Source organism: Fusarium falciforme, chromosome 9 (assembly GCF_026873545.1).
Source record: "Fusarium falciforme chromosome 9, complete sequence".
Taxonomy (NCBI): Eukaryota; Fungi; Ascomycota; class Sordariomycetes; order Hypocreales; family Nectriaceae; genus Fusarium; species Fusarium falciforme.
The window spans coordinates 453,565-475,357 of NC_070552.1; the positions used below are offsets into that span (position 1 = coordinate 453,565).

A 21,793-nucleotide genomic window follows, 5' to 3' on the forward strand; every position below is an offset into this window, starting at 1 on the left:
AGTAACAACCTCACGTGCCCGTCATGACGACCAAAGAGCATATTGAGAAGCTCGGGGACGAGAATGACACCAAGCATCTCGAAAGCGCCGTTGCTAACACCAAGGCTGGTCAGGTAGCCTTGAAGTCAGAGACCGACAGCTTGGGAGCATGGGCTACGGTTAAGAAGTTTCGAAAGGTATGGCAACCCTTTTCTTTGGCACCCAGGCATTCTTTACTGATAACAGATAGGCTGTTCTAGTATGCAATCTCCTCTGCATTGCTGCCGCCGCCGATGGATACCAGATCAACCTGAATGGTGTGCACAAGTCGTATCAGTCTTTACAGAGCCTCACGGACTGACATTTGCCCAAGGAAACCTCATTGCCAACCAAGGCTTCATCAATCATGTTGGTTTCGTCACAGAGAGCGGCGAAATACATCTCAAGGCGAACTATACTGCCCTCTGGGGCGCTATGCAGTCCTTGGGACAGTTGTTGGGAATGATCTTGATGAATCCAATCTCTGATGTCATTGGTCGCAAGATGACCATGTACGCTCTCTGGGTCGTCCTCGCAGCGGTGGGTTACTTGAAGTCATGTCCTCGACCTGGATGCTAATCCCATCTAGTCTCTGATCCTCGAGACGGTAGTCCGCGACTGGAGAGACTGGGCTGGTGCTAAGATTCTCGCCGGCATCGGCATCGGTGCTATTCAAGCAACGCTGCCAATCTATGTAACAGAATGGTCCCCAGTGAACATCCGAGGAGCTATGATTGTCACATATGGGTTCTGGAATGTCATTGGAAAGTTTCTCGCTAACCTTGTTCTCATGTTGGTCCAAGAGACAAACCCTGAGAACTACAAGGTCCCTATCCTTACTCAGTGGGGGTTCTTGGGCATCATGTTGCCAATTTTTCTCTGGCTTCCTGAAACGCCTGGTATGTGTCTCGGGTCACCGGGAGTCATTGAGTCAAGTACTAACTTTGTCCCAGCCTACTACGCAGAAAGAGACATGGACGAACAAGGCAAGAAGACTCTGGAGAGAATCAACGGTAACGTCGAGGGATACAACATCGAAGTCGAATATTCCATCATAAAGAACACCATCCTCGAGGAGAGGCAGTTGCAGAGGGAGCTCGGACAGGACAAAATGACGTTCAAGGACCTCGTCCGGTCTTATATCGAGTGTTTTCAACGCGCCAACATCCGCCGCACTGTTGGGGCTGCTCTTCCAGGCTGCGCTCAACAGCTCGCAGGGCTATCGTTCCTCAACACCTATGCCAGCCTCTTCTTTAAGCAAAGCGGATTTAACAATGCCTTTCTTATTACCACCATCATGTGTAAGTGGCAATGCATCCACCATTACTCGGTCTAACGAGGCCCAGGTTCTATTCAGCTTTTCACTGCCATCTGTCTCATATTCATGACTGATAGGTTCGGCCGTCGGAACATGGTCTTTACTGCCGTCATTGTCTGCACAGGAACTCTTCTCGTTGTGGGAATCCTGGCTTTTGTAGACAAGACGAAGCCTATCCAGAACTTCCTCATCTTTGTTGCTTGCGTCTGGGCTTTTGCCAATGCCACCAGTAAGTGTCTCAGTATAAGAGAAGGCGTATTGTCCTGCTCACAGGTATCGCAGTTGGAAACCTCGGCTTTGCCTTTGTCGGAGAAGTTGCATCACAGAGACTTCGTGCTAGAACGGCCGGTATCGCCTCCGGTCTATCCGTCGTATTCGGCCTGACCTTCAACACATCCCTTCCCATCATCCGTAAGTTTGGTTGCCCGTAAAGCTGTCCCCATGCTGACCCTAGACTAGTGGATGTTGATGGCGTCGACTGGGGATATAAGACGGCTTGGTTATTCTTTGGGACTGGGGTTGTTGTCTGCACCCTGCTCTACTTCTTCCTCCCCGAATGTTCTCGCCGCAATGCTGCCGAGGTCGATGAGATGTATGCCAAAGGTGTTCCGGCGTGGAAGATGGGCAAATATGTCACCGAGATTCAGACCCTCCATCAAGTTAGTCACTAGGCATCGAACGATATAGCTATAGGAGAGATGTGGCACAAAGGTAGGTAGATACAACAATCTCGTGAGGGGGGTAGTCGTTCTAGCCCTCCAGGCGATATTACTTTGTCATTCAATGCTTAAAATATCTTATTTTATGCCTGCTAGTAGCTCAGTTGAAGAACAAATGCCAAGTGCATAGATAAAGACTGTAGGTATGATTACCAAGTCGACCGTAGTTCTTACCGAGCTTGATTTGCCAAGGCTTTATTGAAAGCCCTGAAAATAGATGCTGAGGTGAGCTGTCACCTATAAATAGGCCCTGTGCGTGATTAACCCACCCCGCTTGAGGCTCCTACGCACTGCCACAACAACGGACAGGGATTATTTGTTGTTATATGACTGGCCCAGCTGTGCCTAAGCCCGCCTCTAAGCCGAGATGGTTTTCAATGTCATCAAGGCTGAGGGCTTGGCTGGCAGGCGAGGGAATTACCAACCTCGTAAACTGGGATAGCCTCGGCGGAGCCTCAGTGAGATGGCACCGGGACATCTGGAACTAATCTAGATAGCCTGCGGAAATGAAATGCAGATATAAAGTATCGAAATCCGCTCTCGATGTTGAATCTTTTTCACACCATCTCACACCAGCACCATCAAACAACCAGTACTCAACATCACCACCAACCAAGTCCACAGTGACCAACCTACTCTCACTTCCATTTAACTCTTGAATTATAAAGCCCCATTTCCTGATCTCCCCACAACAACCTCAAAATGCCTCTCATCAGCAACATCTTTACCTCATTGGCCTGCCTCATGGCAGTGACCAACGCCATGCCTGCTAGTCTTGCTGCTCGACAAGCTTCAAACGAGTGCGCTACTGGCACCTCTTTTTTCCACTGCGGCGAACACAAGGGCTGTTTCGCTAAGGATCCTTGCGTTGAGCCAACCCCCTCAAACCCCTCAACCCCCGATAAGCCGGAAAGCGAATGCCCCTCTGGGTCGGGACAGACAGTCATCACGCCATCGGCCATCTACAACATCTTTCCCAAGCACCCCGAAGTTGCCCAGGATTCAGTTTCTGGTGTCCGTCTGGAATCCTATGATGGCGCCTCCCAAGTTGAGCAGGTCGTTGTCTTTAGCGGAATTCCCGCCGAGGCCAAGACCTGCAGCTTCGGGTGGAAGCAGGGAGAGAAGCTTGACCGAGTCTTCATTGTCAGAGGCAGCGATGGCGTGTCTGATGTGAGGCAGCTGTCGGGCTTCCCAGAGGGCAAGGATGTTACCTACAACTCCATCAAGCCCTTTGATGACGCCAAGAAGAACGTCGGAGGCATTGACTTTGCCAACTGGGACGATCTCGACCCCGCCACCCATGGCGCCGGCAGTGTTGACTGCGCCGAGACCCTCTACTTCAAGGTTTCCCTTAGGAACGGAGATAGCGGCACCAAAGTTTACCTCGGCCAAGACGAGAACAACGGCTTTGATATTTCCTACTCGTGCTAGAGAAGAAGTGATACAGAAAAGGTGTGCATTTGATATGAGCTTATGACTTGGGATTGGCGGCGATGGGTTTCTCTTCTTTTAATACACTTTTAGATCATGGGTTTTACTTTTAGACTAGGGCTTCAATACAGGCATGGCAGTTTAGAGTTGCAATTTCTGGACATAAGAGGAGTGAATGTGTTCTGACTAGACCACCCCTGAAGGAACCCTCCGAGCCAAGAGCACCATTCGGAAGTTTGCATCTCCTCATATTTCGAAAGCTTCCGAACCCTCCGAAGTCACCAGGTCATTGGAATTAATTATCTATTTAAGTTTTAACACTTTAGTTCTCATTTTGTGAGATCGTTGCTCTCGCATTACCAGAACGTACACTCACAGGGCCTTGACTTCCCCGACGACGACAACCACACCCAAGCCCAGACTTCATGGATTCAAAGCCCAACACAATGAACGACACCTCACTCTCCATTCCTTCCACCATGAAGGCATGGAGATTTCACACAGCTGTCAGGGGAGCTGAGAAGCACATGAAACTCGAAGACGTGACTCTTCCCAACTCTTTTCGCTCACTCCCGCCGCAATCATCTCTCATCAAGGTTGACATTGTCAGCCTTAACCCCGTCGACATCAAGTTTGCCGAGACTCCTTTGGTTGGCCAGTACCTGCATCCCATGCCTGCTATTCCAGGCCTTGACGGCGTCGGCCATGTGGTCAAAACGACAGACAGCACTCTGCACGTGGGCCAGCTTGTCATGTTTCGCCTGCTGGAAAAACAGTCCGAAGGCGCGTTGGCTGAGTATGTGCTTGTGCCGAGTGAGGGCTGTGTGCCAGTTCCGAGCGGCGTATCACCAGCCCAAGCCGCGACCGTGGGCACTTGTGGCGTAACGGCATGTCAGGCCATTGCCCCTTTTGTCTCAAAGTACGATTCTCTAAAGCCTGAGGTAAAAGAGCCTTTCAAAGTTTTCATCAATGGTGGCTCGGGAGGCACGGGGACATTTCAGATACAAATCGCCAAGGCACTCGGCTGTTTCGTCGTCACATCTTGTTCAACCCCCAATGTCGATCTTTGCAGATCTCTTGGGGCGGATGAGGTCATTGACTACCGCCTGGGACCTGTCGAGGATGCACTTCAAGAAATAGTTCAAAGTGGAAGGAGTTCACTGTTCGACCTCGTTGTTGACAACGTTGATCTACCTTGGCATCTCTACAAAGCAGCAACCCGCTACCTGAAGCCTGAGGGAACCTATGTCCAAATAGGCGGCGATGTTAGCTGGCAAGGCATAAAAGAGCTGTTTTACATCAAACTACTGCCAACTTCCTTGGGCGGTGGATCAAGGCGGTGGGAATTCTTGGCCATGAAGACCAGCCGCGAGGATGCTGGGCGTGTGCTTGGCTGGATGCAAGAAGGAAAGATTCGAATACCTGTGGAGGAAGAGTTTGGCTTCCATGAGGTACCGGATGCGTATAAAAGACTCAAGGCTGGAAGGACTAGAGGAAAGATCATAGTACACGTTTCGAATAGCAAATGACGCTCGGTGGGGGTTAGGTTGCCTGACTATTTGCCACAGGGAACAATCTGTGAGGTTCTTGTTACTACTAGTGGGAATTGCAGTATAAGTGTGTAAACTCTTTGTATATAACGCTATTCTAGTCTCTAGGTCGCTATGCTTTCATGACACTCTATCGCTCTATATCTCAATCGGACCAAACCGTCCGTTGCTTTCACCAGTGTTTTACTTTGAGGCCGCCTCCATGGACTTAATCGCCCAAGCCCGTCGGGCATCAACGTACTCCTGAGAAAAGGGATAGTCGTTGTAACCAATCTCAGAGCCCTTGATGTAGAAAGACTGTCGATGATACTTGTTCAGGGGGATGCCATTCTTGATTCGCCAGACCAGGTCGGGGGTTGCCAAAAAGGCTCGACCAAAGGCCACGATGACGTCCCACTTCTTGTAGTATCCGTCAACAGCGTCAACAGCTGAAGTTGGAGAGTAGTTGCCTGCAACAACGACAGGCGAGAGGTTGTCCCAGATGTTGAGGATAAAGTCGAGGGTTCGGTTCTCCGCAGCATCCTCCGCGCTGGCAACCAGTAGCTTCGCTGGGTCTCCACGGGCTTCGACCAGAGACAAATAGGCCAGAGGCCCAATCTTCTTTAGTTCCTTGACGATGTAGGTGTACTGAGCCTCGATGTCGGAAGATTCCGCTCCCTGGAACGAAGCATAAGGCGAAAGTCGAACGGCCACGCGCTCAGGACCAATTTCTGCTGCAACAGACTTAACGACCTCGAGAAGCAGTCGAGCACGGTTCTCGATAGAACCTCCCCACTTGTCAGTACGCTGGTTCACCGAGTCTGAGATGAACTGGTCCAGCAGATAACCATGGGCACCGTGAATCTCGACACCATCGCCTCCAGCAGCGATGACCCGCTTTGCAGTTGCAACAAAGTCCTGAATAAGAACCTGTACCTCCTCCTCTGTAATTGCCTCAGGAACTTCAGCACCAGGGCTCATTGGCACTGCGCTCGAAGATCGATACTTGAAGCCTCGCTCCTTCTGGTACTCTGGGTCGGCAGCTCGGCCTTGAGCCCAGATCTGCTGGAACCAAACGCCCTTGTTGGCATGGACACCAGCAATAACCTTCTTCCAAGCAGCGACCTGCTCATCGGTGACGAAAGATGGACCTTGTCGCTCGCCAGTGTCTTGCATAGAGACTCCTGTAGCCTCTGAGATGATCAAGGTGCCTGGAGTAGAAGCTCGCTCAGAGTAATATCGCTCCACAAAGGGCTTAGCGACATGGCTGTGGTCGTTACGGTAGCGAGTAAGAGGGGCCAACGCAATGCGATGTTCAAGCTGGGCGTGGCCAAGTCGGAGAGGCTGGAAGAGCCTGCTGTCGGCAGAGGGTGCTGCTGTTGAGCCCATGATGGAGGTGGGGGAAGGTGAGGTAGAAGACAAGAAGGATGAAGTTGTTGTTCGTCTAGGCGTTCGATGAGTTCAAACTCTTGTATCCAGTCACAAGAAACTGTATGCGATTGATTGTATTGTATGTCACTGAAGAAGTTGGGTTGTTGCCCCTTTATAATAAGTAGTTCAACATAGACCGCCTGTTATCTATCGACCAAGGGTGCATGGGCCACCGCCAAAAACATTCGAGAAACGCTTAGAAATAGACAATATGGAGACATTATCAACCAAGCCCGAATACTCAGCAACTCAAGCCTTGATCTTCTGTGGGGCCTGAGGCGTCAACTCCGAGACTCCGACTTGGCGATCCCTGACAGTCTCCACAAGAACTCGAGAATCAGCCAACTGGAGAGACTCCTCGTCGTCATTCCTCGAGTGGCCAATAGGAGTAACTCCTGAGATTTAGCTGATTCAGCCGGTCACTGATGTCACCAACCCGAGAAGGTTCGGCATCAAGCACGGTATTGATCGACAATCATTTCTAGTTAGGCCAATAACCTCGAATTGATCCCACTTCTTGAAAACTTTGTTTTTCTCTCAGATTCATTGCACGCTGGATAACAAAGAGGCTTCCCCCACGTTAAGAGAAACGCCTGGCCAAAGCACATCCATGCCCTCCCAGAAATCTACCCCGAGGGCCATGTCGAAAAGATCCACCTCTGTTGTAGTATTGTGATTGATATCACTGTCTCCAGCCATGGCATTTGAAGAGGGGATAACACCAACTGAGGCGTTGTTGTCGGTTGCTGAGTTACTCATAGTGGCATCGGAGTTGTGGGCAACAGCTAGGCCATCCATGACAGAGTCGAGATTAGAGGACAAGGTACGCATGATGATGGCAGCTTTTGCCGCTGCCTCAAAGCCGGTTCCAAACGTCTCCAGAGAAGATACAGCAAGCTTGATCGCGCCTCGAGCAGCTGGAGTCAGTGCATGTTGCGGATAGGCAACAACGAACCCGACAAGTGTCATGGCTCCATTCCACTGCCACTGGAAAACCTGATGGCAACCGTGAAGGAGTGGCGTACCAGACAGAATTTGATGGGTGATGTTACAAAACTCTATGGCATGAGACGCGCTTCTCCCAGCCATCTCATAGCCCCGGCAGCCAGGTACTTGGTGGGTAGTGAAGGAGATGAAGGGCCGGCTGAGGTTGGCGTATATGTGGCAATACTCCAATTCTAGAAGTAACCGCTGCCGTTGGAGCCAATTGGGTGCATACTGCTCAATGTCCAAGAGGGACCCATCCATCGAGAAAGCCTTGCCTTGCTCCTTGCGACCAGTCTTTAATGCGCTAGGAACCTGCTTAACCCAGTCTTCCAAGCGCTTTGTGAGTGGGTAAATGGCATTTGCCAAATCTTCCAAGCGGTCCGGATATTCGTAAACCGTCTTTCCATTCGCTAGGCCCAGATCACGGCCGTACGTGGCGTTGTGAATAGCTCGGGCGACTCTATATAGTTTGACTCGATTCAAATTGAAGCTTAACCAAGTCGTATCGTTTGCAATAGGAGCAAAGGTTGAGCCGGAGAGTATAGCAGCGTCGAGGCTATCGCTTGGTAGTTCCGGCATGATGTGTGAATCCTGGACGAGAAACGGACGGCCCAATTTCAAGCCCACCAGGGTATCCAGTTCAAACACTGTCCACCATAGCCGTCTTCTCATCTGACGTTCAGGCTCCGCCATGCTTGGTGAAGGGTCAATATGAAGGCCAAGAGTATACGCTGTGCGCACAGCCAGACCACTGATGCTGTCGGCCATATTGTGGAATGAGCCACTACATACATATGCGGCGCAGAGCAATTGGCATTGAAGGGTCGATATTGATGGACTTTGGACTTCGCAAGCGAGGAGGGCTTGAGCACGTCGATAGTACCATCGACCCGCCATTGTGGCATCGTAATCTTGGGCAAAGTTCCCTTGCTCACCACGGGGTAGTTTTGAAGTACCGTACTGCATGCACATGGCAATGACTATATCCACGAGTGCGGAAGGTCTCCTCGAGTTCCCGGGCGGTACGTTGGTGTAGAGTGATTGGTAGTGACTGTTGAAGGATGCCTCGTCCAATACGGAGTACAAGGTGGCGTGATAGCTTTGCCAGAATAGGCTGATGAAGTAGCCCTCCTGAATAGGGCTGAGATATACAGCCGAGTTGTTGATCTCAGTAAGCGGCGCTAGGAGGCGCGAAGAATCGTCTGGTGGATTAGGTTGACCAAGTAACTCGAGGTTACTCGCAAGGTGAACCAGCATGTTATCGGCTTGAGCATTTAGGAATGTGCCGAGGCGATGAGTAAAGTAGTAGAGAGAAGAGGGTCCAAACCATGCCCCATGAGGTGAACGCGCCGGTCGAATATGAATGCCATCCCAGTATTTGGTCTTCGCCGGTGATTGGGTCTCAGTGCTTTGGGGTGGCGTCGTGAATGGCGGCGGTGCTACTTCTCTCCGAGTTTCCGAGCTTGAGACTCTCGCACCGCGTTCTCGCTGTAGTTCATTCTCCAACTCTTTAACTTTCGTTTTCAACCGTTCAATCTCATTGATTGCCTGAGGAAGTGATGACGGCTTGCTGGTGCCTGTGTTGCTGCACGGTTTACCACGCGTTCGACAGTTGAGACAGGGTACGCTGTCGTCGCATTTGATGCGATGAATACGGCATGTATCACAAGCTCTGCTGACTTGTTTTCGTTTCCGCCTTAGTCCGAAGCTTTCAGGAGTCGGTGGTGTTGAAAGGGCTGAGTGGCTATGGCTGGCGGTCGTTGCTGGTGTTGCCATTGCCATCTCGCCTGAGCCGGAAGTAATTTGAAATAAATGAGGTAATGCAATAACGATTGATTCGCGCTAATGAAATGAACTTAGAGACGCTGTTGCAGACTGAATAGGTATCAGTAAGATGGAGAATAATAACGTCAGTGGTGAGCTGACGGAAAACCTGGGTTGAAATTGGTAATCGAATTAGCTTCATGGATGACGCAACACGTGACCCTGGAGGTTGAGCCATCTTTGGGGCCAATAGCAGTGCACACCAGCATTAAAGTTTCGATGGGACGCATAGAAGTCTCGAGTTAGGTATTTGTCTGTCTCGTACTAATACTGAGTGAATGGTTTAATGGGTAATCAGGGCAATGGCATGCGATACGCGAGCTAGAAACTCATTATTTAGGTTTCGTTGGCGCCTATAGCTTGAGATTAACATAAGAATCTCTCAGTTATGCAGCTTATCCAAGAGTCATATGCAAGGACTGTGAACAAAAATCTAGGCCATGGGGTGTCAGTACAGAATTATTACGGGTTATTCTCGAGCCCGAGTTTTAACCTAAGTGAACCAGAGTCGATTTTGAATAGCGAACAGTATTCTTTGACTGCACTATTTGCGACTTCCTGAGTCTTCAGGGTAGGTTGTTTGCCTCTGTTATCTCCCCGCCCCGTATTCTCACAACCAACCTCCTGTGACCCATCACGTGCATTAGGCGTCTCAGGTTGATCAAATGACCCAGTTTAATAGCTGCTAGCCGAAAGATTAGCTCCTCGGATTACCAGAGTTAGAAGTTGTACCCTCGGATGCGCAAACTACGTGGGGGCTGAGTTCGGGTTCCGGGCCGCAAATCCTGCTGCTAAATTAACCGTCGGTCGTCTTTACCCCGCGGGAAGAGAAGGCAGCGAGATCTCAATCTTTTTTGGTTCGACACTAACATTCAACAGAAACAAAGAGTTCTCAGATCATGTCGCCAGAAAACAAGAATTCAAACCCGGATCCAAATGCATTTCCTACGAGACAGCTTCTAGTTCTTGGTAGGCTCCATATTTGCCATTAACGCCGCCTCTCTTCCCGCGCTGTCCGCTAACTGCATGTCTCTCAGCAATATGCCGTTTCTCAGAGCCCATCGCCTTCAACTCGATCCTGGCGTACACATTCGTCATGGTGAAAGATCTAGGCATATCTGACAAGGATGCCTCTTTCTACGCAGGACTTCTAGTATCCGCTTATGCCGTCGCCGAGGCGTTGACGTCGATGGGTTGGGGACTCTTGTCGGACCACATTGGCCGCAAGCCAGTCGTGCTGCTTGGCCTTGTAGGCGTCGGCATTTCGAGTCTCATTTTTGGCCTAGCTAAGCAGTATTGGGTTGCGCTATTGGCACGATTCATTGGCGGGGCGCTGAATGGCAACGTCTCGGTTATGCAGACCATGGTAGCCGAGATGGTTAAGCTGCCAGAGCATGAACGTGGGTGCCCTTACCGAGACCGGAGGCTTGGTCGATGCTAACTATTCTTCAGCAAAAGCATATGCAGTGCAGCCCTTCGTATGGACTTTAGGCGGCATCATCGGCTCTGCCATGGGAGGATTCCTGGCACAGCCTGCGATATTCTACCCGTCACTTTTCCCTACCGACGGGTTGTTCGGCCGTTACCCGTATCTGCTACCCAACCTCGTTTCTGTTGCGGTCGTTGCTATTGCTGTGATCCAGGGTCTCTTTTTCCTAGAAGAGACCAATGTCAAGCCTAGCAAGGAGATCAACAGCAGTGATCAGCACGACCAAAACGAGCAATCTACCGCCGTGGCTGACGACGATGTCGAGCCAAATGAGGAAACCACCCTTCTTCGTCGACCTTTGAGGCGTACTAGCGTTCCTCGCAGAGCTGTCTCAACTTCAGTCAGTCGCTCTCGGCCGCAATTCGCGGAGTCAAGTCTCCCACTCCCCGTCGAGCATGACTTTATCGACTTGCGTCGCTCCTCCTTCGGCACTGTTCACTCCATTAGGCTACCCGAGGAGCTGCGTCCTCCTTCCACCGAGCCACCAGCCTATGAGGGAAAAACGTTCAACTTTACCGTTATGATGCTCATCCTGGCTCTATTGATATTCTCATATCACCAGATGGCCGCTGGTAGCCTGCTCGCCACATATCTCCTGGATGAGCCGGAAGTACCCTCAGGCAGGTTCGACTGGCGTGGTGGGCTCGGCTACACGGTGCATGATGTTGGCACATACCTCGCTGTTAATGGTGCTTTGGGCTTGCTTATCCAGGCTGTCATTTTCCCTCTGTTTGTCGAACGAGTTGGTGTCTGGCATTCGTTCCTCTGGATGATTGTGCTATACCCCCTGACATACACTTTTATGCCCTTCCTGTCAGCCCTCCATGAACCGTTGGTCTCGGGAGGTATCTATCTTTCGCTGTTCATGCAGAGTTTCTGTGGTATGATAGCGATGCCTGTTACTCTCATTCTGCTCAAGGATGCTACCCCTTCTCCTCAGGTGCTGGGCAGAGTCAACGGCCTCGCCATGTCTGGTGCATGCTTGGCGCGAACGATAGCTCCACCCCTCGCTGGAGTTATATACAGTGTCGCGGGCTCGGTCATAGCTTGGGCCAGCTGTATAGGAGTGGCCCTGTTGGGTGTGCTACAGCTCCTATGGGTTCCAAGAAGCCGTATCCGCAGGGATGAAGTCATTGTGGACAATGGTCTCACGAAGCATCTTACCAATGATTCTCGTTCCGGTGCGGCTGGAGGTCATGACGGTACCGATAGGGCTTGAGAGCATTGAATGGTGCATTAATATTAACAATAGCACATTGGCACCCGAGAAGCATGGGATGCTCAAGCGTGGTTGCATATCGGAGCGAGTGTCGAAGTCAAAGAATTGATGTTGCGAATGAACGAGGAAGAGAACGCCGGGTGGAGTTTCAGAAGTGAAACAAGGGAGTCTAATCATATAAAACGATCATTATGCATCTAGGAGTTTTTGTTATTCTACATTTTCAACACGGCTGCTGTTAGAATGCCCGAATCTATTAGCTAGATATCACCCAAGACAGACCAATCTCATTAATGAACCCCTGCAAAGCGTTTTTGACGAAGTACCGTTCTGTGAGAGTACCTTGTTAAGTAGGCAGGTAAGCTATGAGCTATGGGTTTCTGATTGATGATTGCCTCCTATGGATCAGCTACTCTGGTGTTCTGTACGCCCACTTCGTCTCTACCTCTCGATGCCTCTGAACCGACAGCAGGCATAGATTTCCCAGAAGCAAAAGTGATAGAAGAGTAAAAGAAAGGTTACAGATGCTCTATCCTATAGATACTGACTATCAAATGTGAAAAATAAAACGCGGCCCGAGGGGCAACCAATAGCCAGAGTCGAACCTGAAGTGGCAGACGACGACGGTCGGAACTCAGGGAGTAGGTATAGCATGTTACGTCTCTCCCATCCATACCAAAAAGTGATCCAAGATCCATCGAAACTTATGCCATAGCCTGTAGGCGTATGCTCAGGCGAGAAAGAGACCAATGGGGCTCTGGAGTAGTGGCCCTCCAATATCTTTATGACCCTGCCGGTGGCGTTGTCCCAGACCCTGATGGTCCCATCATCCGATCCAGACACAATAAGCCTATCGTCGCTCGAGGATGACACTGACCTGATCCTGTGACCGTGGCCTATCAAAGTCTGCAAAATCGTGCCTGCTGTCCTATTCCAAACCCTAACAGTTTTGTCATCTGACCCAGACACTACAAGCCTACCGTTATTCGAAAAGGCTACCGAACGTATTGTACGACTGTGACCCTCAAGGGTCTTCTTGATGCCACCAATCATAGCATCCCATATCTTGATAGTGTCATCATCTGACCCGGAAGCCACCAGCTTGCTGTCTCTTGAGAAGGCCACCGACCCAACCGCAATTCTGTGGCCGGTTAGCACAAGCAGCTTTTTGCCTGTTCCCGCATCCCATATGATAACAGACTTATCATATGACCAGGATGACACGAGCGCATTGTTGGCCGAGAATGCCACAGATGTAATGAGCTTTGTGTGGCCCTTGCAGGTGTGCTTCACCTCTCCCGTAGCGGTATCCCAAATCTTCACAGTCTGACCAAATGACCCGGAAACCGTGAGCTTTCTGTTGGGCGAAAACGCCATCGACGTAACCTGCTTGCCATGTCCTCCAAGTATCCGCTGCTCTTTGTCTATAGTGGCATCCCAGATCCTGATGGTTCTGTCGTCCGAGCCAGATACCACGAGCCTGCCATCCATTGAAAAGGCCACTGAACGGACGGACCGGATATGACCCTTGAATGTCTGCTTGACCTCGCCTGTCGTAGCATCCCAGATCTTCACTGTCATATCATCTGATCCGGATGCCAAGAGCTTGCTATCAGCTGAGAATACTACTGACCAAACCGAATCAGTATGGCCTGTACGAGTTCTCATAGCCTTGCCCGAAGAAACACCCCAGATCTTGATGGTATGGTCTTCGGGATCAGGTGCCATAAGAGACTAAACCTCAGTGTGGAACTGTTCCCGACTCGGACGCCCATGTCGAAGCCCATGACTTGGACAACGGGTATAAATAAGTGCCTATGAAGCTCTCCAAGTGCAACTTCTCTGAATCATCTTTAGACATTACCATCACTTCCCCAAAAATTCATTTAACCTTCATTCTCACTCACCATGGCCAACACTTCCGAACCCACCTCTTCTGCCCTCGGTAAATGGATTGAGGATCTCTATGACCGCATCTTCTGTCAGCCAAATGATGAAGTCTCGGCGAGTGCCTTCAAAGAGCGTATCGCAGAGGGCTTCACCGCGAAGTAAGTTAGACGCTAAAAGGGTTTCTACCTTGGTAAAACGGAGCTAAACTAACCCTATCACTAAGAATTAACCATGACCTATTCTCGCGACAAACCTTCATGGAAGCTATCATGAAATTTCGTGTCGATAATATGACGAGTATCCAGAGCACCAAGGAAATCCAATTCTGGGATGCACCCGACGGCTCTGGCGCCGTGTGTGTCTCGCAGTTGGCGCATTTCACCGACTCTAATAAGGAGACTGGCGTTGGTACCAAGTCTTCTATATTGCTGATTGCGAGTGTCAAGGTTGTTAATGGGCAAAAGATGCTGGTTGACTTGACGGAGGTCTTGAAGATGTCTGAGTAAGACTTTATATACCGATATTCATGTTTTAAGGGACATCATGCCTTCGGAGCCTCCATATCGCATCAAATGTACAATCCTAAACCCGATATCTAGACTTCAATCCCCCAACCTTGACAACTGAGCTTTTGAAGACTACTTGTAGACGCTGTCCTACGCGAGGCTTTGCTGACTTTCCATGTTATGGTCTTATGGCTCAGTTAACCCATCAAGGGCCCGGCTTCAACTATAATAAAGAACACACTATCAACACATCATAGCATCATATCCCAATGCTAACACAGTGGCCTTTGCTGACTTTCAAATAATCGTCTCGTTTCTGCTGCCAGACCTATCAACCTCTGCATGGCATCAATTATGCTTTGGTCTGGCTTATTCCCGATGAAATCCTGCGGTCGTATGGGACTGAGAAGCTCGATGCCTTGTAGCGTTTTTCACCTGGGTAGTTGTACATAGAGGCTGGCAAAGTCGCTTTTGGAAGATTGACCATTTATTATGAGGTTTCCACGCAGTTCCAAGAGCGCGTCTAGAAACGTTTTGCCTTAAGCTTTATAGTCAGTAAGGAAAAATGCAGGGACAACAAGCAATACTAAGTTATTATTAACTGGGATGTAAAGTGGTCGCGCTACATATAATTATTAGAATATCACGAATTATTATGGCTCTGTGATTCATAGGGATATATTCACCTAAGGAAATCACAACCCTCTTAATTCCCTACTCCTCGTCCGGCAATCCCACAAGCTTAAGCGAGTCGCTCCATAGCCTCTTCGCTTCTTCCACGTCATAGGCGTACGGGGCATACCCGGGCGCAGAAAACTTATCATCCCCTTCCGCATACGGCTCTGCCACAGCGCAGTTGACGAGGTACTTGCCGCCCTTATGTTCCCATGCCTTACCGACGGCCGCCCACACCGATGTTGCGGCACCCTGCTCAACGCTCTTAATGGTGGGGTATAAGAACTCTATCCCCTTGAAAGCATCCGGGGGCATGTGCTGGGTTAGCCCCGTCTGGATAATGCCCGGGTGGATGCTCGTGGCATGTAGGTGGTGCGGGCCGTAGCGGCGCTTGATCTCGTTGGCCATGTAGATATTGGCCGTCTTAGACTGGCCGTAGGCCACGCTGGGGTCATAGCCACCTTTCTGGAAGTCATAGTTATCGGCGTTGTTGATACCGTGGATGTTATGGGCGGAGGAAGAGAGAGTGACGACACGGGAGGGTAGGCCAGGGGAGGCGGCGGCGAGGAGAGCGGGCTCTAGGAGCTTAAAGAAGAGGAAATGCGAGAGGTGATTCGTGCCGAACTAGAGTTCGTGGCCGTCGGCGGTTAAGCGGAGGTCTGGGATGGCCATAATACCGGCATTGTTTACGAGGAGGTGAATCTTAGAGGTCTTGGCGAGGATAGCGGCGGCGGCAGCACGGACAGAGGCAAGGGATGCTTGGTCCATTTGGATTAACTCCATACGGGAAGGTTCAAATATACCGACGAGGGCGGACTGGGCCTTGGCGACGTCTCGGGCTGTGAGATAGAGGGTGGCACCAGTGGCGGCTAGGGCGCGAGCAGTTTCGACACCGATACCGGAAGAGGTGCCGGTAATGACAATGGCCTCGCCCTGGAGCTTGCCCTCGACGCCCTCGTCCTTGATGATCTGTAAGGCCGTGGGGCGTGCGTCTCCAGGGCCGTTCGGCTTGGCGTGGGCGACAGCGTAGCGTGACATGATCGTATTAGTGAGGGATGTAGTGAGAGGTGATGAGGAACAGATCTGCTTATTGCGCGGAGGACTAATGGAATCTTGAGGACTTGGAGTGTGAACTGGAGTCGAAGCGTGGGGGGGGAGTGGTTTATTTATCTAGTGTGCTTACCCTGAACGCCTACATACCGGCGTGGGCTCAGTTCAGGAGAGCATCACTTCGGAAGACCGCCAGGTAGGGAATAGCTTACCAATCGCCGTCCACTCTAAAGACGCTTCCCGGCGATAGAAGTAAATCCATAACTTAACGCCGTATTATCAATGATGATTAATAGACTAAGATCAATCGATATAATCTCGTAAACTGCCCCTCATCGTTCCCATAACAGACCCATGACCAGCCCTGATGACTTTTTTTTCCCTTTTCGGCCGCACTATGGAAGACCACTTCACTCTGCTGGCAACAACGCTCTGACTGAGGGGATTACTAGGAATAGATTGTATCAGGAGACTATCCGCAGGCCGTCCTCCACTTGTTATAAGACTTCTTTCGCATTGCAGCTTTCGCATTGCAGCTATCTTTACGATTCAGAGAGGCGCATAGGTTCCTCTCCTCTCCTCAGCCTCCAGCGGTTACTACACTTGACTAGCTCATCGCAACCCTCCACAGCCCACGCCCATTTCGCAAGAAAGCCGGGAGTGGCCTCCCAGTTCTGCATGTCGTATGGTTCGCCCCAAACAATAAGCCCCCGGCGCCCCGCGGTGACCTCATCTTCGTCACGTCTTGCTGCGAGGGGCAGGGTCCACATGGTTTTAGGGTCGGCGACGGTGATGGTGAGGGGCGTACCTCGTTGCTTTGGAGCCGGCGTGACGCTCATGAGCTCGCCGATCAGGTCTTGCAGCAGCTCCCAGTGGTCGAAGCGTCCTTCGCGCTTGATAAGATTGTCACGGACGCAGGGGAAGGGAATGAGGTTGATCCATAAGGAGTGGGGGCGGGCTTGCTGGAGGCGGGTCGGAAAGAGGGAGAGAGGGATATTGGGGTTGAGGGGGTAGATAGTTGTGTCATCACGGTAAGGGCCACTGATGGGACAGGTAGTGGGGGGGCGAGGGGCATCGGTCCAGCCTGTGAGAAGGGTATTGAGAGTGCGCTTGTTGGAGACAAAGGCGCGAAAGACATTATACTGGATAAGATGAAGGAGGTGATCTGTTGAGAGGGGGAAGATGAAGGGCCCGGGGGACGTCTGGGCGTGGACGAGGGCGGTGGGCGGTGGCCCTCGACGGACACCGGCGCGTTCGGGTGTGGACATTGATGTACTGACGTGAGTGTGAGGTGGCCCAGCGGAGATGTGCTTGGCGGTTGCGTCTTTCGCTGACGAGGCGTCTCGGGATGGATAACCATCGAGTTCGTCGAGGCGCCAGCGCCTGACTTGGAACGGGCGAGACGTCAGAACAGGCCCCGGGTCTTGCTCCCGCATCCACAGTCCTTTAAAGCTTATGAGCTCAGCAGGGGGTGAGGCATCGAGGGAAAGACTCACGCTGTGCTCTTTTGTTCTTCCTATTTTGAACCTTCCTGCGCTGCTTGTTGGCCTCGGCCTCGGCGTCGACGTGGGTGGGGTGACCGCCAACCTTGTTCGCTTCGCCTTCGCCAAGGGCTGAATGAAGCAGAGTAACGGAGTGTTCCATGATGCCGAGTTATTGAGTATCTAGTTCTGTGTCGCTGTTCTTGAAGCGTAGTGGTGAGTAGTGAAGAAAGCAGAGTCTGACTGGGCCTGGTCCTGGTCCTGGAATCGAAATGTGTCGTGCTGTGAACAAAGTCAATCAACCTGAGCTTGACAAGGGTTACTTGGTGGGGCTCAAAATTAGGAACGAACGACGGGGATGGGCGATTTTGAGCCCCCACCAAGTAGCAACCTGCGTGCACAAGGCTAGGCTGAAGGAGGTAAAAATGTCATCAAGCGAGCGGAGTTAGGATTAAACAACGGGAGATCTGGACCTGGTGTTAAACATGGGTGAGACACACTAGGCCGAAAAGGGGGAAAATGTCATCACGTAGCGTCATATCCCTTTTACTGTTGGAAGGCTCCACTGAGGCTAGTAGCAAGAATCTAGACCAACTACACAGCGAGACAGTTGAGGTACACAAGGTCCCACCTACTTTATATGATGCTAGAAGTCACAGCTCTAAGGGATCTACATCACAGTACATAACACTCCGTACTCTATTCAGCTACGCAGCGAATCAAAGTTTACCAGAGTACCGTCCATATCTCGGGCCAAGTACAGTCTTACAACAGTTAAAGGGATATCTGTGACAAATGATGAGTAGCAGTACATGAGATCATGTTGATTGATCATGTCCGTGAAGCATAACTCAAAGGACGGCGTTAACTTATGGATTTACTCCTATCGCCGGGAAGGGCTATGGCTCGAAGTGAGAGAGGGTCACAGGGGCCGAAGTTGATTTAAGGCATAATGTCGTTCCGCGTGGAACATAAATAAGGTTAGGCGGTCAGCCCAACGTGATGAGCAAACACTGCTCTCTTTTTCTGATACACCACTGTCTTCAACTCCTACCTGACTTTCCAAAGAATCCCAAAAACTTGCTTCATCATGGCCTCAAGCCCTTCCTCGACGAACCTTAGAGAGCGCATTGAGGCTACAGCCCGGGCCTTCTTGTCGGCGTACGAAGAGGGTGGGGCCCGAAACGACGCCTCCATCATCAACCGTGATGTTACGGCGGACTGCACCCGGTACCTGCTTCCCGCGTCCGTGCCCCAGGCCTTTGGCCTACCGACAGACTTTTTTTTCGACACGACGAAGTATCAGGACGCCTATGCGAAGGATATCAAGGTGTTGAAATTTAGAAACAACATCATTTCGAACTTGGTCATCGACGCCGAGGCCCGCCGGGCCGCATTTACGTCTATTGCAGACGTGCACGCTACCAGCGGAGAGTCGTACCGCGCCGAGCTCGCTTGGTTCTTGTACTTCAACGACGATGGGTCCAAAGTCAAGAAGGTGGTTGAGTTCTGCGACAAGGACGTAATCTTGAAGATGGCAAACACGGCTGCCTAGTTCTGGTCTGCAGCGTACAGAGTTCGAGGGAAATCTAGACGGGGCTTTGTTCAATATACACCCAACATGTACATTTTATCAGACAGGATAAATTGGATGATACAGCTTTTGGGGAAGATATAATCTCTTGTCCCATTCTTCTGTCTAGTTGGGGAAAGCTAGCTATATGTCCGTAAAGTTGCTACCCATCCAGACTACGAAGAAGATACCTTGGTGAGAGGCTCGAAACGACTAGATGAGATAATCCCAAGCGATTCCACAGTCCCATATAACCTTGAAGTTGACGTCCATGGGAAAGTCACTGCCGAGAATCGAGCGACGGAGCGAATAAATACATATCTCGAAGTAAAGAGACATAAATCACCACCCCAACAGGCGCCTTAGTCACCATATCTGTTCCCAATGTGCACTGTAGATGAACCCTTTGCAACCACAGAACCTGCCTCGTTGCGAGTGCGATCGTCTATCCCTATCGCGGTGCTCAACGCGCTCGTACTCCAGTCATTTCCCAACCGCACCTTGGCATTCTCGCCCTGGATTTCCCTGACGTAATTCGTGACGGCAATGTTGTTGACCTTTTCCTTAACTGCAGCAGCCAAAAGCGAGTCAGTTCCATTGGCGGTTTCCTGGAGCGCCGTCAGACTCTCCTCATCGCTAATGTCCTCGATCTCAATTTGAACAAGACGGCGCTGGGCCTGTTCGGCGGGAAATATCTTCTCAAGGTCGTCAACAAAGCCCGTGGCCTCTCCAATCAATTTTTCGAAATATTTCGCGTCGTAGAGCGCCCATGTTGCTTTCTTCACCAGACTGGCCTTGGGCTGCTTAGGTGGGCTAATTTTGGCCCATCGCGCGTGGAGGCCTCGGAACACAGGTTGGAGATTCTCATCGCCGAGACATTCGAGCTCTTCCTTTGGTGCCTTACGCTCGTAGCGCTTGGATGATCTTTGGATAGTCTCGAAAAGATTGGCAATTTCTTCAAGTACCTCCTGGATCTCCTCCGACTCGGTATCGGTAAACTGGGGGTTCTCGTGGATATTAACGGCCTCCCCCCATCGGTTCAATCGGCGTTTCGCAATGTCGAGCTTGAGGCGGCACCGTCCAAAATCCTGCACGAAATGGCGGCCAAGTTGAATGTACTCGAAGCATTCAACGCATTGCTGGAAGAGGCCTGCGAGACCGATAGCACCTGTCACAATACCAAAGGTTTCCGCCATGCTCAGTTTTTTCCTATTTTGGAGGTATATCGAGTTTGTAGAATGTTGGTGATCAGAGGAGAAGGAGGTGGCTGTCTTGGGGGACTGGCAGTCTTAGAGCCTGCTTTTTACCGCCAGCCTGATCCTCCTTCTGCACTGCCGATTCGCCAAGCCTGGTTCGCCCAGCTTTGGCGTCTCCGCACCCGAATGGAGACATCAAGGCATAGCCCCTTTGAGGCGTCTGCAGAGAGGCGGAACAGGGTGGAAGGCTGAAAACCGGGACTGCCTTGTTGTCTCAGAAGGGAAATAACAAGTGTCGTAGCCGACCTGTCTTGGGCAGCATCAGGGTGTTAGATTCGGCAGTATCTGCGGGACTAAAGTATTATTAAAACCCGCCGACAAGGTGAATAAATATATTAGAGAAAAACCCTGCTTTATTCTCACTGAACACATAGCACTTGACGATGATAACGACATGCTGAACAGGCCTCCGGGGCTTGCTGTGATAGACCCCTGTTACGGTCGCATATTACCACATAGGTGACAAAACCATATATGAAAATAACTCGAGCTATTTCGCATATAGGCTTTAGGCATTTTTATATAGGGCTATAATATTAATATAATAGCGCACTATTTTAAATATAGCAGAGCTAATACTATACTAAGCGGTGCTAATGCTATTCTATCGGCGCTGAAGCTCTGATAATGCCGGTTTAGAGGGGGCGAGATATTATAGCTAGAAGCCTTAGAAGGAGGTATAAACTCTGACCTCTACTATAATCTTAACCCCTTAGTTTATATCTTATATAATACCGAGGCCCTATAAGGACTTAAAGCGCATTAAGGACTTAATCTTTAAGTAGCGGCGAGAAAGATTATTTATTAATACTATATATACCTATCTCTATAATAATAAGTATATATTTAATATTAGAACCCTAAAAAGAAGGCTAGTAAAATAAGGTACCTAGGAGTATTTCTTTCTTTACTTAAAGATTAATACTAATAACTTTATTAAGCTAATTAAAGGCTATTTTTATTAATATAGATATAATAATACTTTTATTATCTATAATTTTAAGTAATATAATATTAAGATCTCTAAGTAGACTATATAAGAGTATTATCTAAAGTATAGCATAAAATAGCGCTTTTAAGATATAGCTAAATAATAAAAAGCTATTTAAAAAGTAAAAGAGTTTCTCTTCTAAGATAACTATTAGTCTTTAAGTATTAAAGGATTTAATAAGAGGTATTTATATTATTATATCTATATTTATGCTAATATCCTTATTAGCTAGAATACCTTATATTATAAGTACTAAATAAACCTAAAGTAAAAGAAGTAGGCTAAATAAAGATGCCTTACTAATTAGAAGCACTAAAAGAACTTCTAGGTTCCTAGGCCTAACTTTATATAGTCTCTTAATAAGTATAAGAAGCTTAAGAACTTTAGCTTCTCTATCTATACTTAT

At 49.9% G+C, this 21,793-nt stretch overlaps 12 protein-coding genes across 12 annotated transcripts; 6 read left to right on the top strand and 6 right to left on the bottom strand.

The window, feature by feature from the left end:
• Positions 1 to 23: 23 nt before the first annotated feature.
• NCS54_01102800 (Hypothetical protein) lies at positions 24 to 2,007 on the top strand (the record flags this gene model as incomplete). Its single annotated transcript, XM_053156314.1, has 8 exons — positions 24 to 176; positions 230 to 296; positions 353 to 558; positions 608 to 917; positions 972 to 1,319; positions 1,365 to 1,565; positions 1,619 to 1,747; positions 1,796 to 2,007. The coding sequence occupies 8 exons, from the start codon at positions 24 to 26 to the stop codon at positions 2,005 to 2,007; spliced, it is 1,626 nt and encodes a 541-aa protein (XP_053012289.1).
• Positions 2,008 to 2,757: 750 nt separating this feature from the next.
• On the top strand, positions 2,758 to 3,486 carry NCS54_01102900 (Hypothetical protein; the record flags this gene model as incomplete). Its single annotated transcript, XM_053156315.1, has 1 exon — positions 2,758 to 3,486. One exon carries the CDS (start codon positions 2,758 to 2,760, stop codon positions 3,484 to 3,486), a length of 729 nt encoding a protein of 242 aa, XP_053012290.1.
• A 479-nt stretch (positions 3,487 to 3,965) lies between these two features.
• NCS54_01103000 (PKS-ER domain-containing protein) lies at positions 3,966 to 5,015 on the top strand (the record flags this gene model as incomplete). Its single annotated transcript, XM_053156316.1, has 1 exon — positions 3,966 to 5,015. The coding sequence occupies one exon, from the start codon at positions 3,966 to 3,968 to the stop codon at positions 5,013 to 5,015; it is 1,050 nt and encodes a 349-aa protein (XP_053012291.1).
• A 204-nt stretch (positions 5,016 to 5,219) lies between these two features.
• Positions 5,220 to 6,404, bottom strand: NCS54_01103100 (Oxidored-FMN domain-containing protein; the record flags this gene model as incomplete). The annotated part of the gene is made up of 1 exon (XM_053156317.1): positions 5,220 to 6,404. The coding sequence occupies one exon, from the start codon at positions 6,402 to 6,404 to the stop codon at positions 5,220 to 5,222; it is 1,185 nt and encodes a 394-aa protein (XP_053012292.1).
• Positions 6,405 to 6,989: 585 nt separating this feature from the next.
• Positions 6,990 to 8,690, bottom strand: NCS54_01103200 (Fungal-trans domain-containing protein; the record flags this gene model as incomplete). The annotated part of the gene is made up of 1 exon (XM_053156318.1): positions 6,990 to 8,690. One exon carries the CDS (start codon positions 8,688 to 8,690, stop codon positions 6,990 to 6,992), a length of 1,701 nt encoding a protein of 566 aa, XP_053012293.1.
• Positions 8,691 to 10,156: 1,466 nt separating this feature from the next.
• NCS54_01103300 (MFS domain-containing protein) lies at positions 10,157 to 11,965 on the top strand (the record flags this gene model as incomplete). The annotated part of the gene is made up of 3 exons (XM_053156319.1): positions 10,157 to 10,226; positions 10,295 to 10,657; positions 10,710 to 11,965. 3 exons carry the CDS (start codon positions 10,157 to 10,159, stop codon positions 11,963 to 11,965), a joined length of 1,689 nt encoding a protein of 562 aa, XP_053012294.1.
• Positions 11,966 to 12,499: 534 nt separating this feature from the next.
• Positions 12,500 to 13,693, bottom strand: NCS54_01103400 (NACHT domain-containing protein; the record flags this gene model as incomplete). The annotated part of the gene is made up of 1 exon (XM_053156320.1): positions 12,500 to 13,693. One exon carries the CDS (start codon positions 13,691 to 13,693, stop codon positions 12,500 to 12,502), a length of 1,194 nt encoding a protein of 397 aa, XP_053012295.1.
• Positions 13,694 to 13,873: 180 nt separating this feature from the next.
• Positions 13,874 to 14,361, top strand: NCS54_01103500 (Hypothetical protein; the record flags this gene model as incomplete). Its single annotated transcript, XM_053156321.1, has 2 exons — positions 13,874 to 14,013; positions 14,079 to 14,361. The coding sequence occupies 2 exons, from the start codon at positions 13,874 to 13,876 to the stop codon at positions 14,359 to 14,361; spliced, it is 423 nt and encodes a 140-aa protein (XP_053012296.1).
• Positions 14,362 to 15,075: 714 nt separating this feature from the next.
• Positions 15,076 to 16,074, bottom strand: NCS54_01103600 (Short-chain dehydrogenase/reductase SDR; the record flags this gene model as incomplete). The annotated part of the gene is made up of 2 exons (XM_053156322.1): positions 15,076 to 15,660; positions 15,727 to 16,074. 2 exons carry the CDS (start codon positions 16,072 to 16,074, stop codon positions 15,076 to 15,078), a joined length of 933 nt encoding a protein of 310 aa, XP_053012297.1.
• A 554-nt stretch (positions 16,075 to 16,628) lies between these two features.
• NCS54_01103700 (Hypothetical protein) lies at positions 16,629 to 17,730 on the bottom strand (the record flags this gene model as incomplete). The annotated part of the gene is made up of 2 exons (XM_053156323.1): positions 16,629 to 17,530; positions 17,583 to 17,730. The coding sequence occupies 2 exons, from the start codon at positions 17,728 to 17,730 to the stop codon at positions 16,629 to 16,631; spliced, it is 1,050 nt and encodes a 349-aa protein (XP_053012298.1).
• A 927-nt stretch (positions 17,731 to 18,657) lies between these two features.
• On the top strand, positions 18,658 to 19,122 carry NCS54_01103800 (Hypothetical protein; the record flags this gene model as incomplete). The annotated part of the gene is made up of 1 exon (XM_053156324.1): positions 18,658 to 19,122. One exon carries the CDS (start codon positions 18,658 to 18,660, stop codon positions 19,120 to 19,122), a length of 465 nt encoding a protein of 154 aa, XP_053012299.1.
• A 380-nt stretch (positions 19,123 to 19,502) lies between these two features.
• NCS54_01103900 (Hypothetical protein) lies at positions 19,503 to 20,336 on the bottom strand (the record flags this gene model as incomplete). The annotated part of the gene is made up of 1 exon (XM_053156325.1): positions 19,503 to 20,336. One exon carries the CDS (start codon positions 20,334 to 20,336, stop codon positions 19,503 to 19,505), a length of 834 nt encoding a protein of 277 aa, XP_053012300.1.
• Positions 20,337 to 21,793: the final 1,457 nt, after the last annotated feature.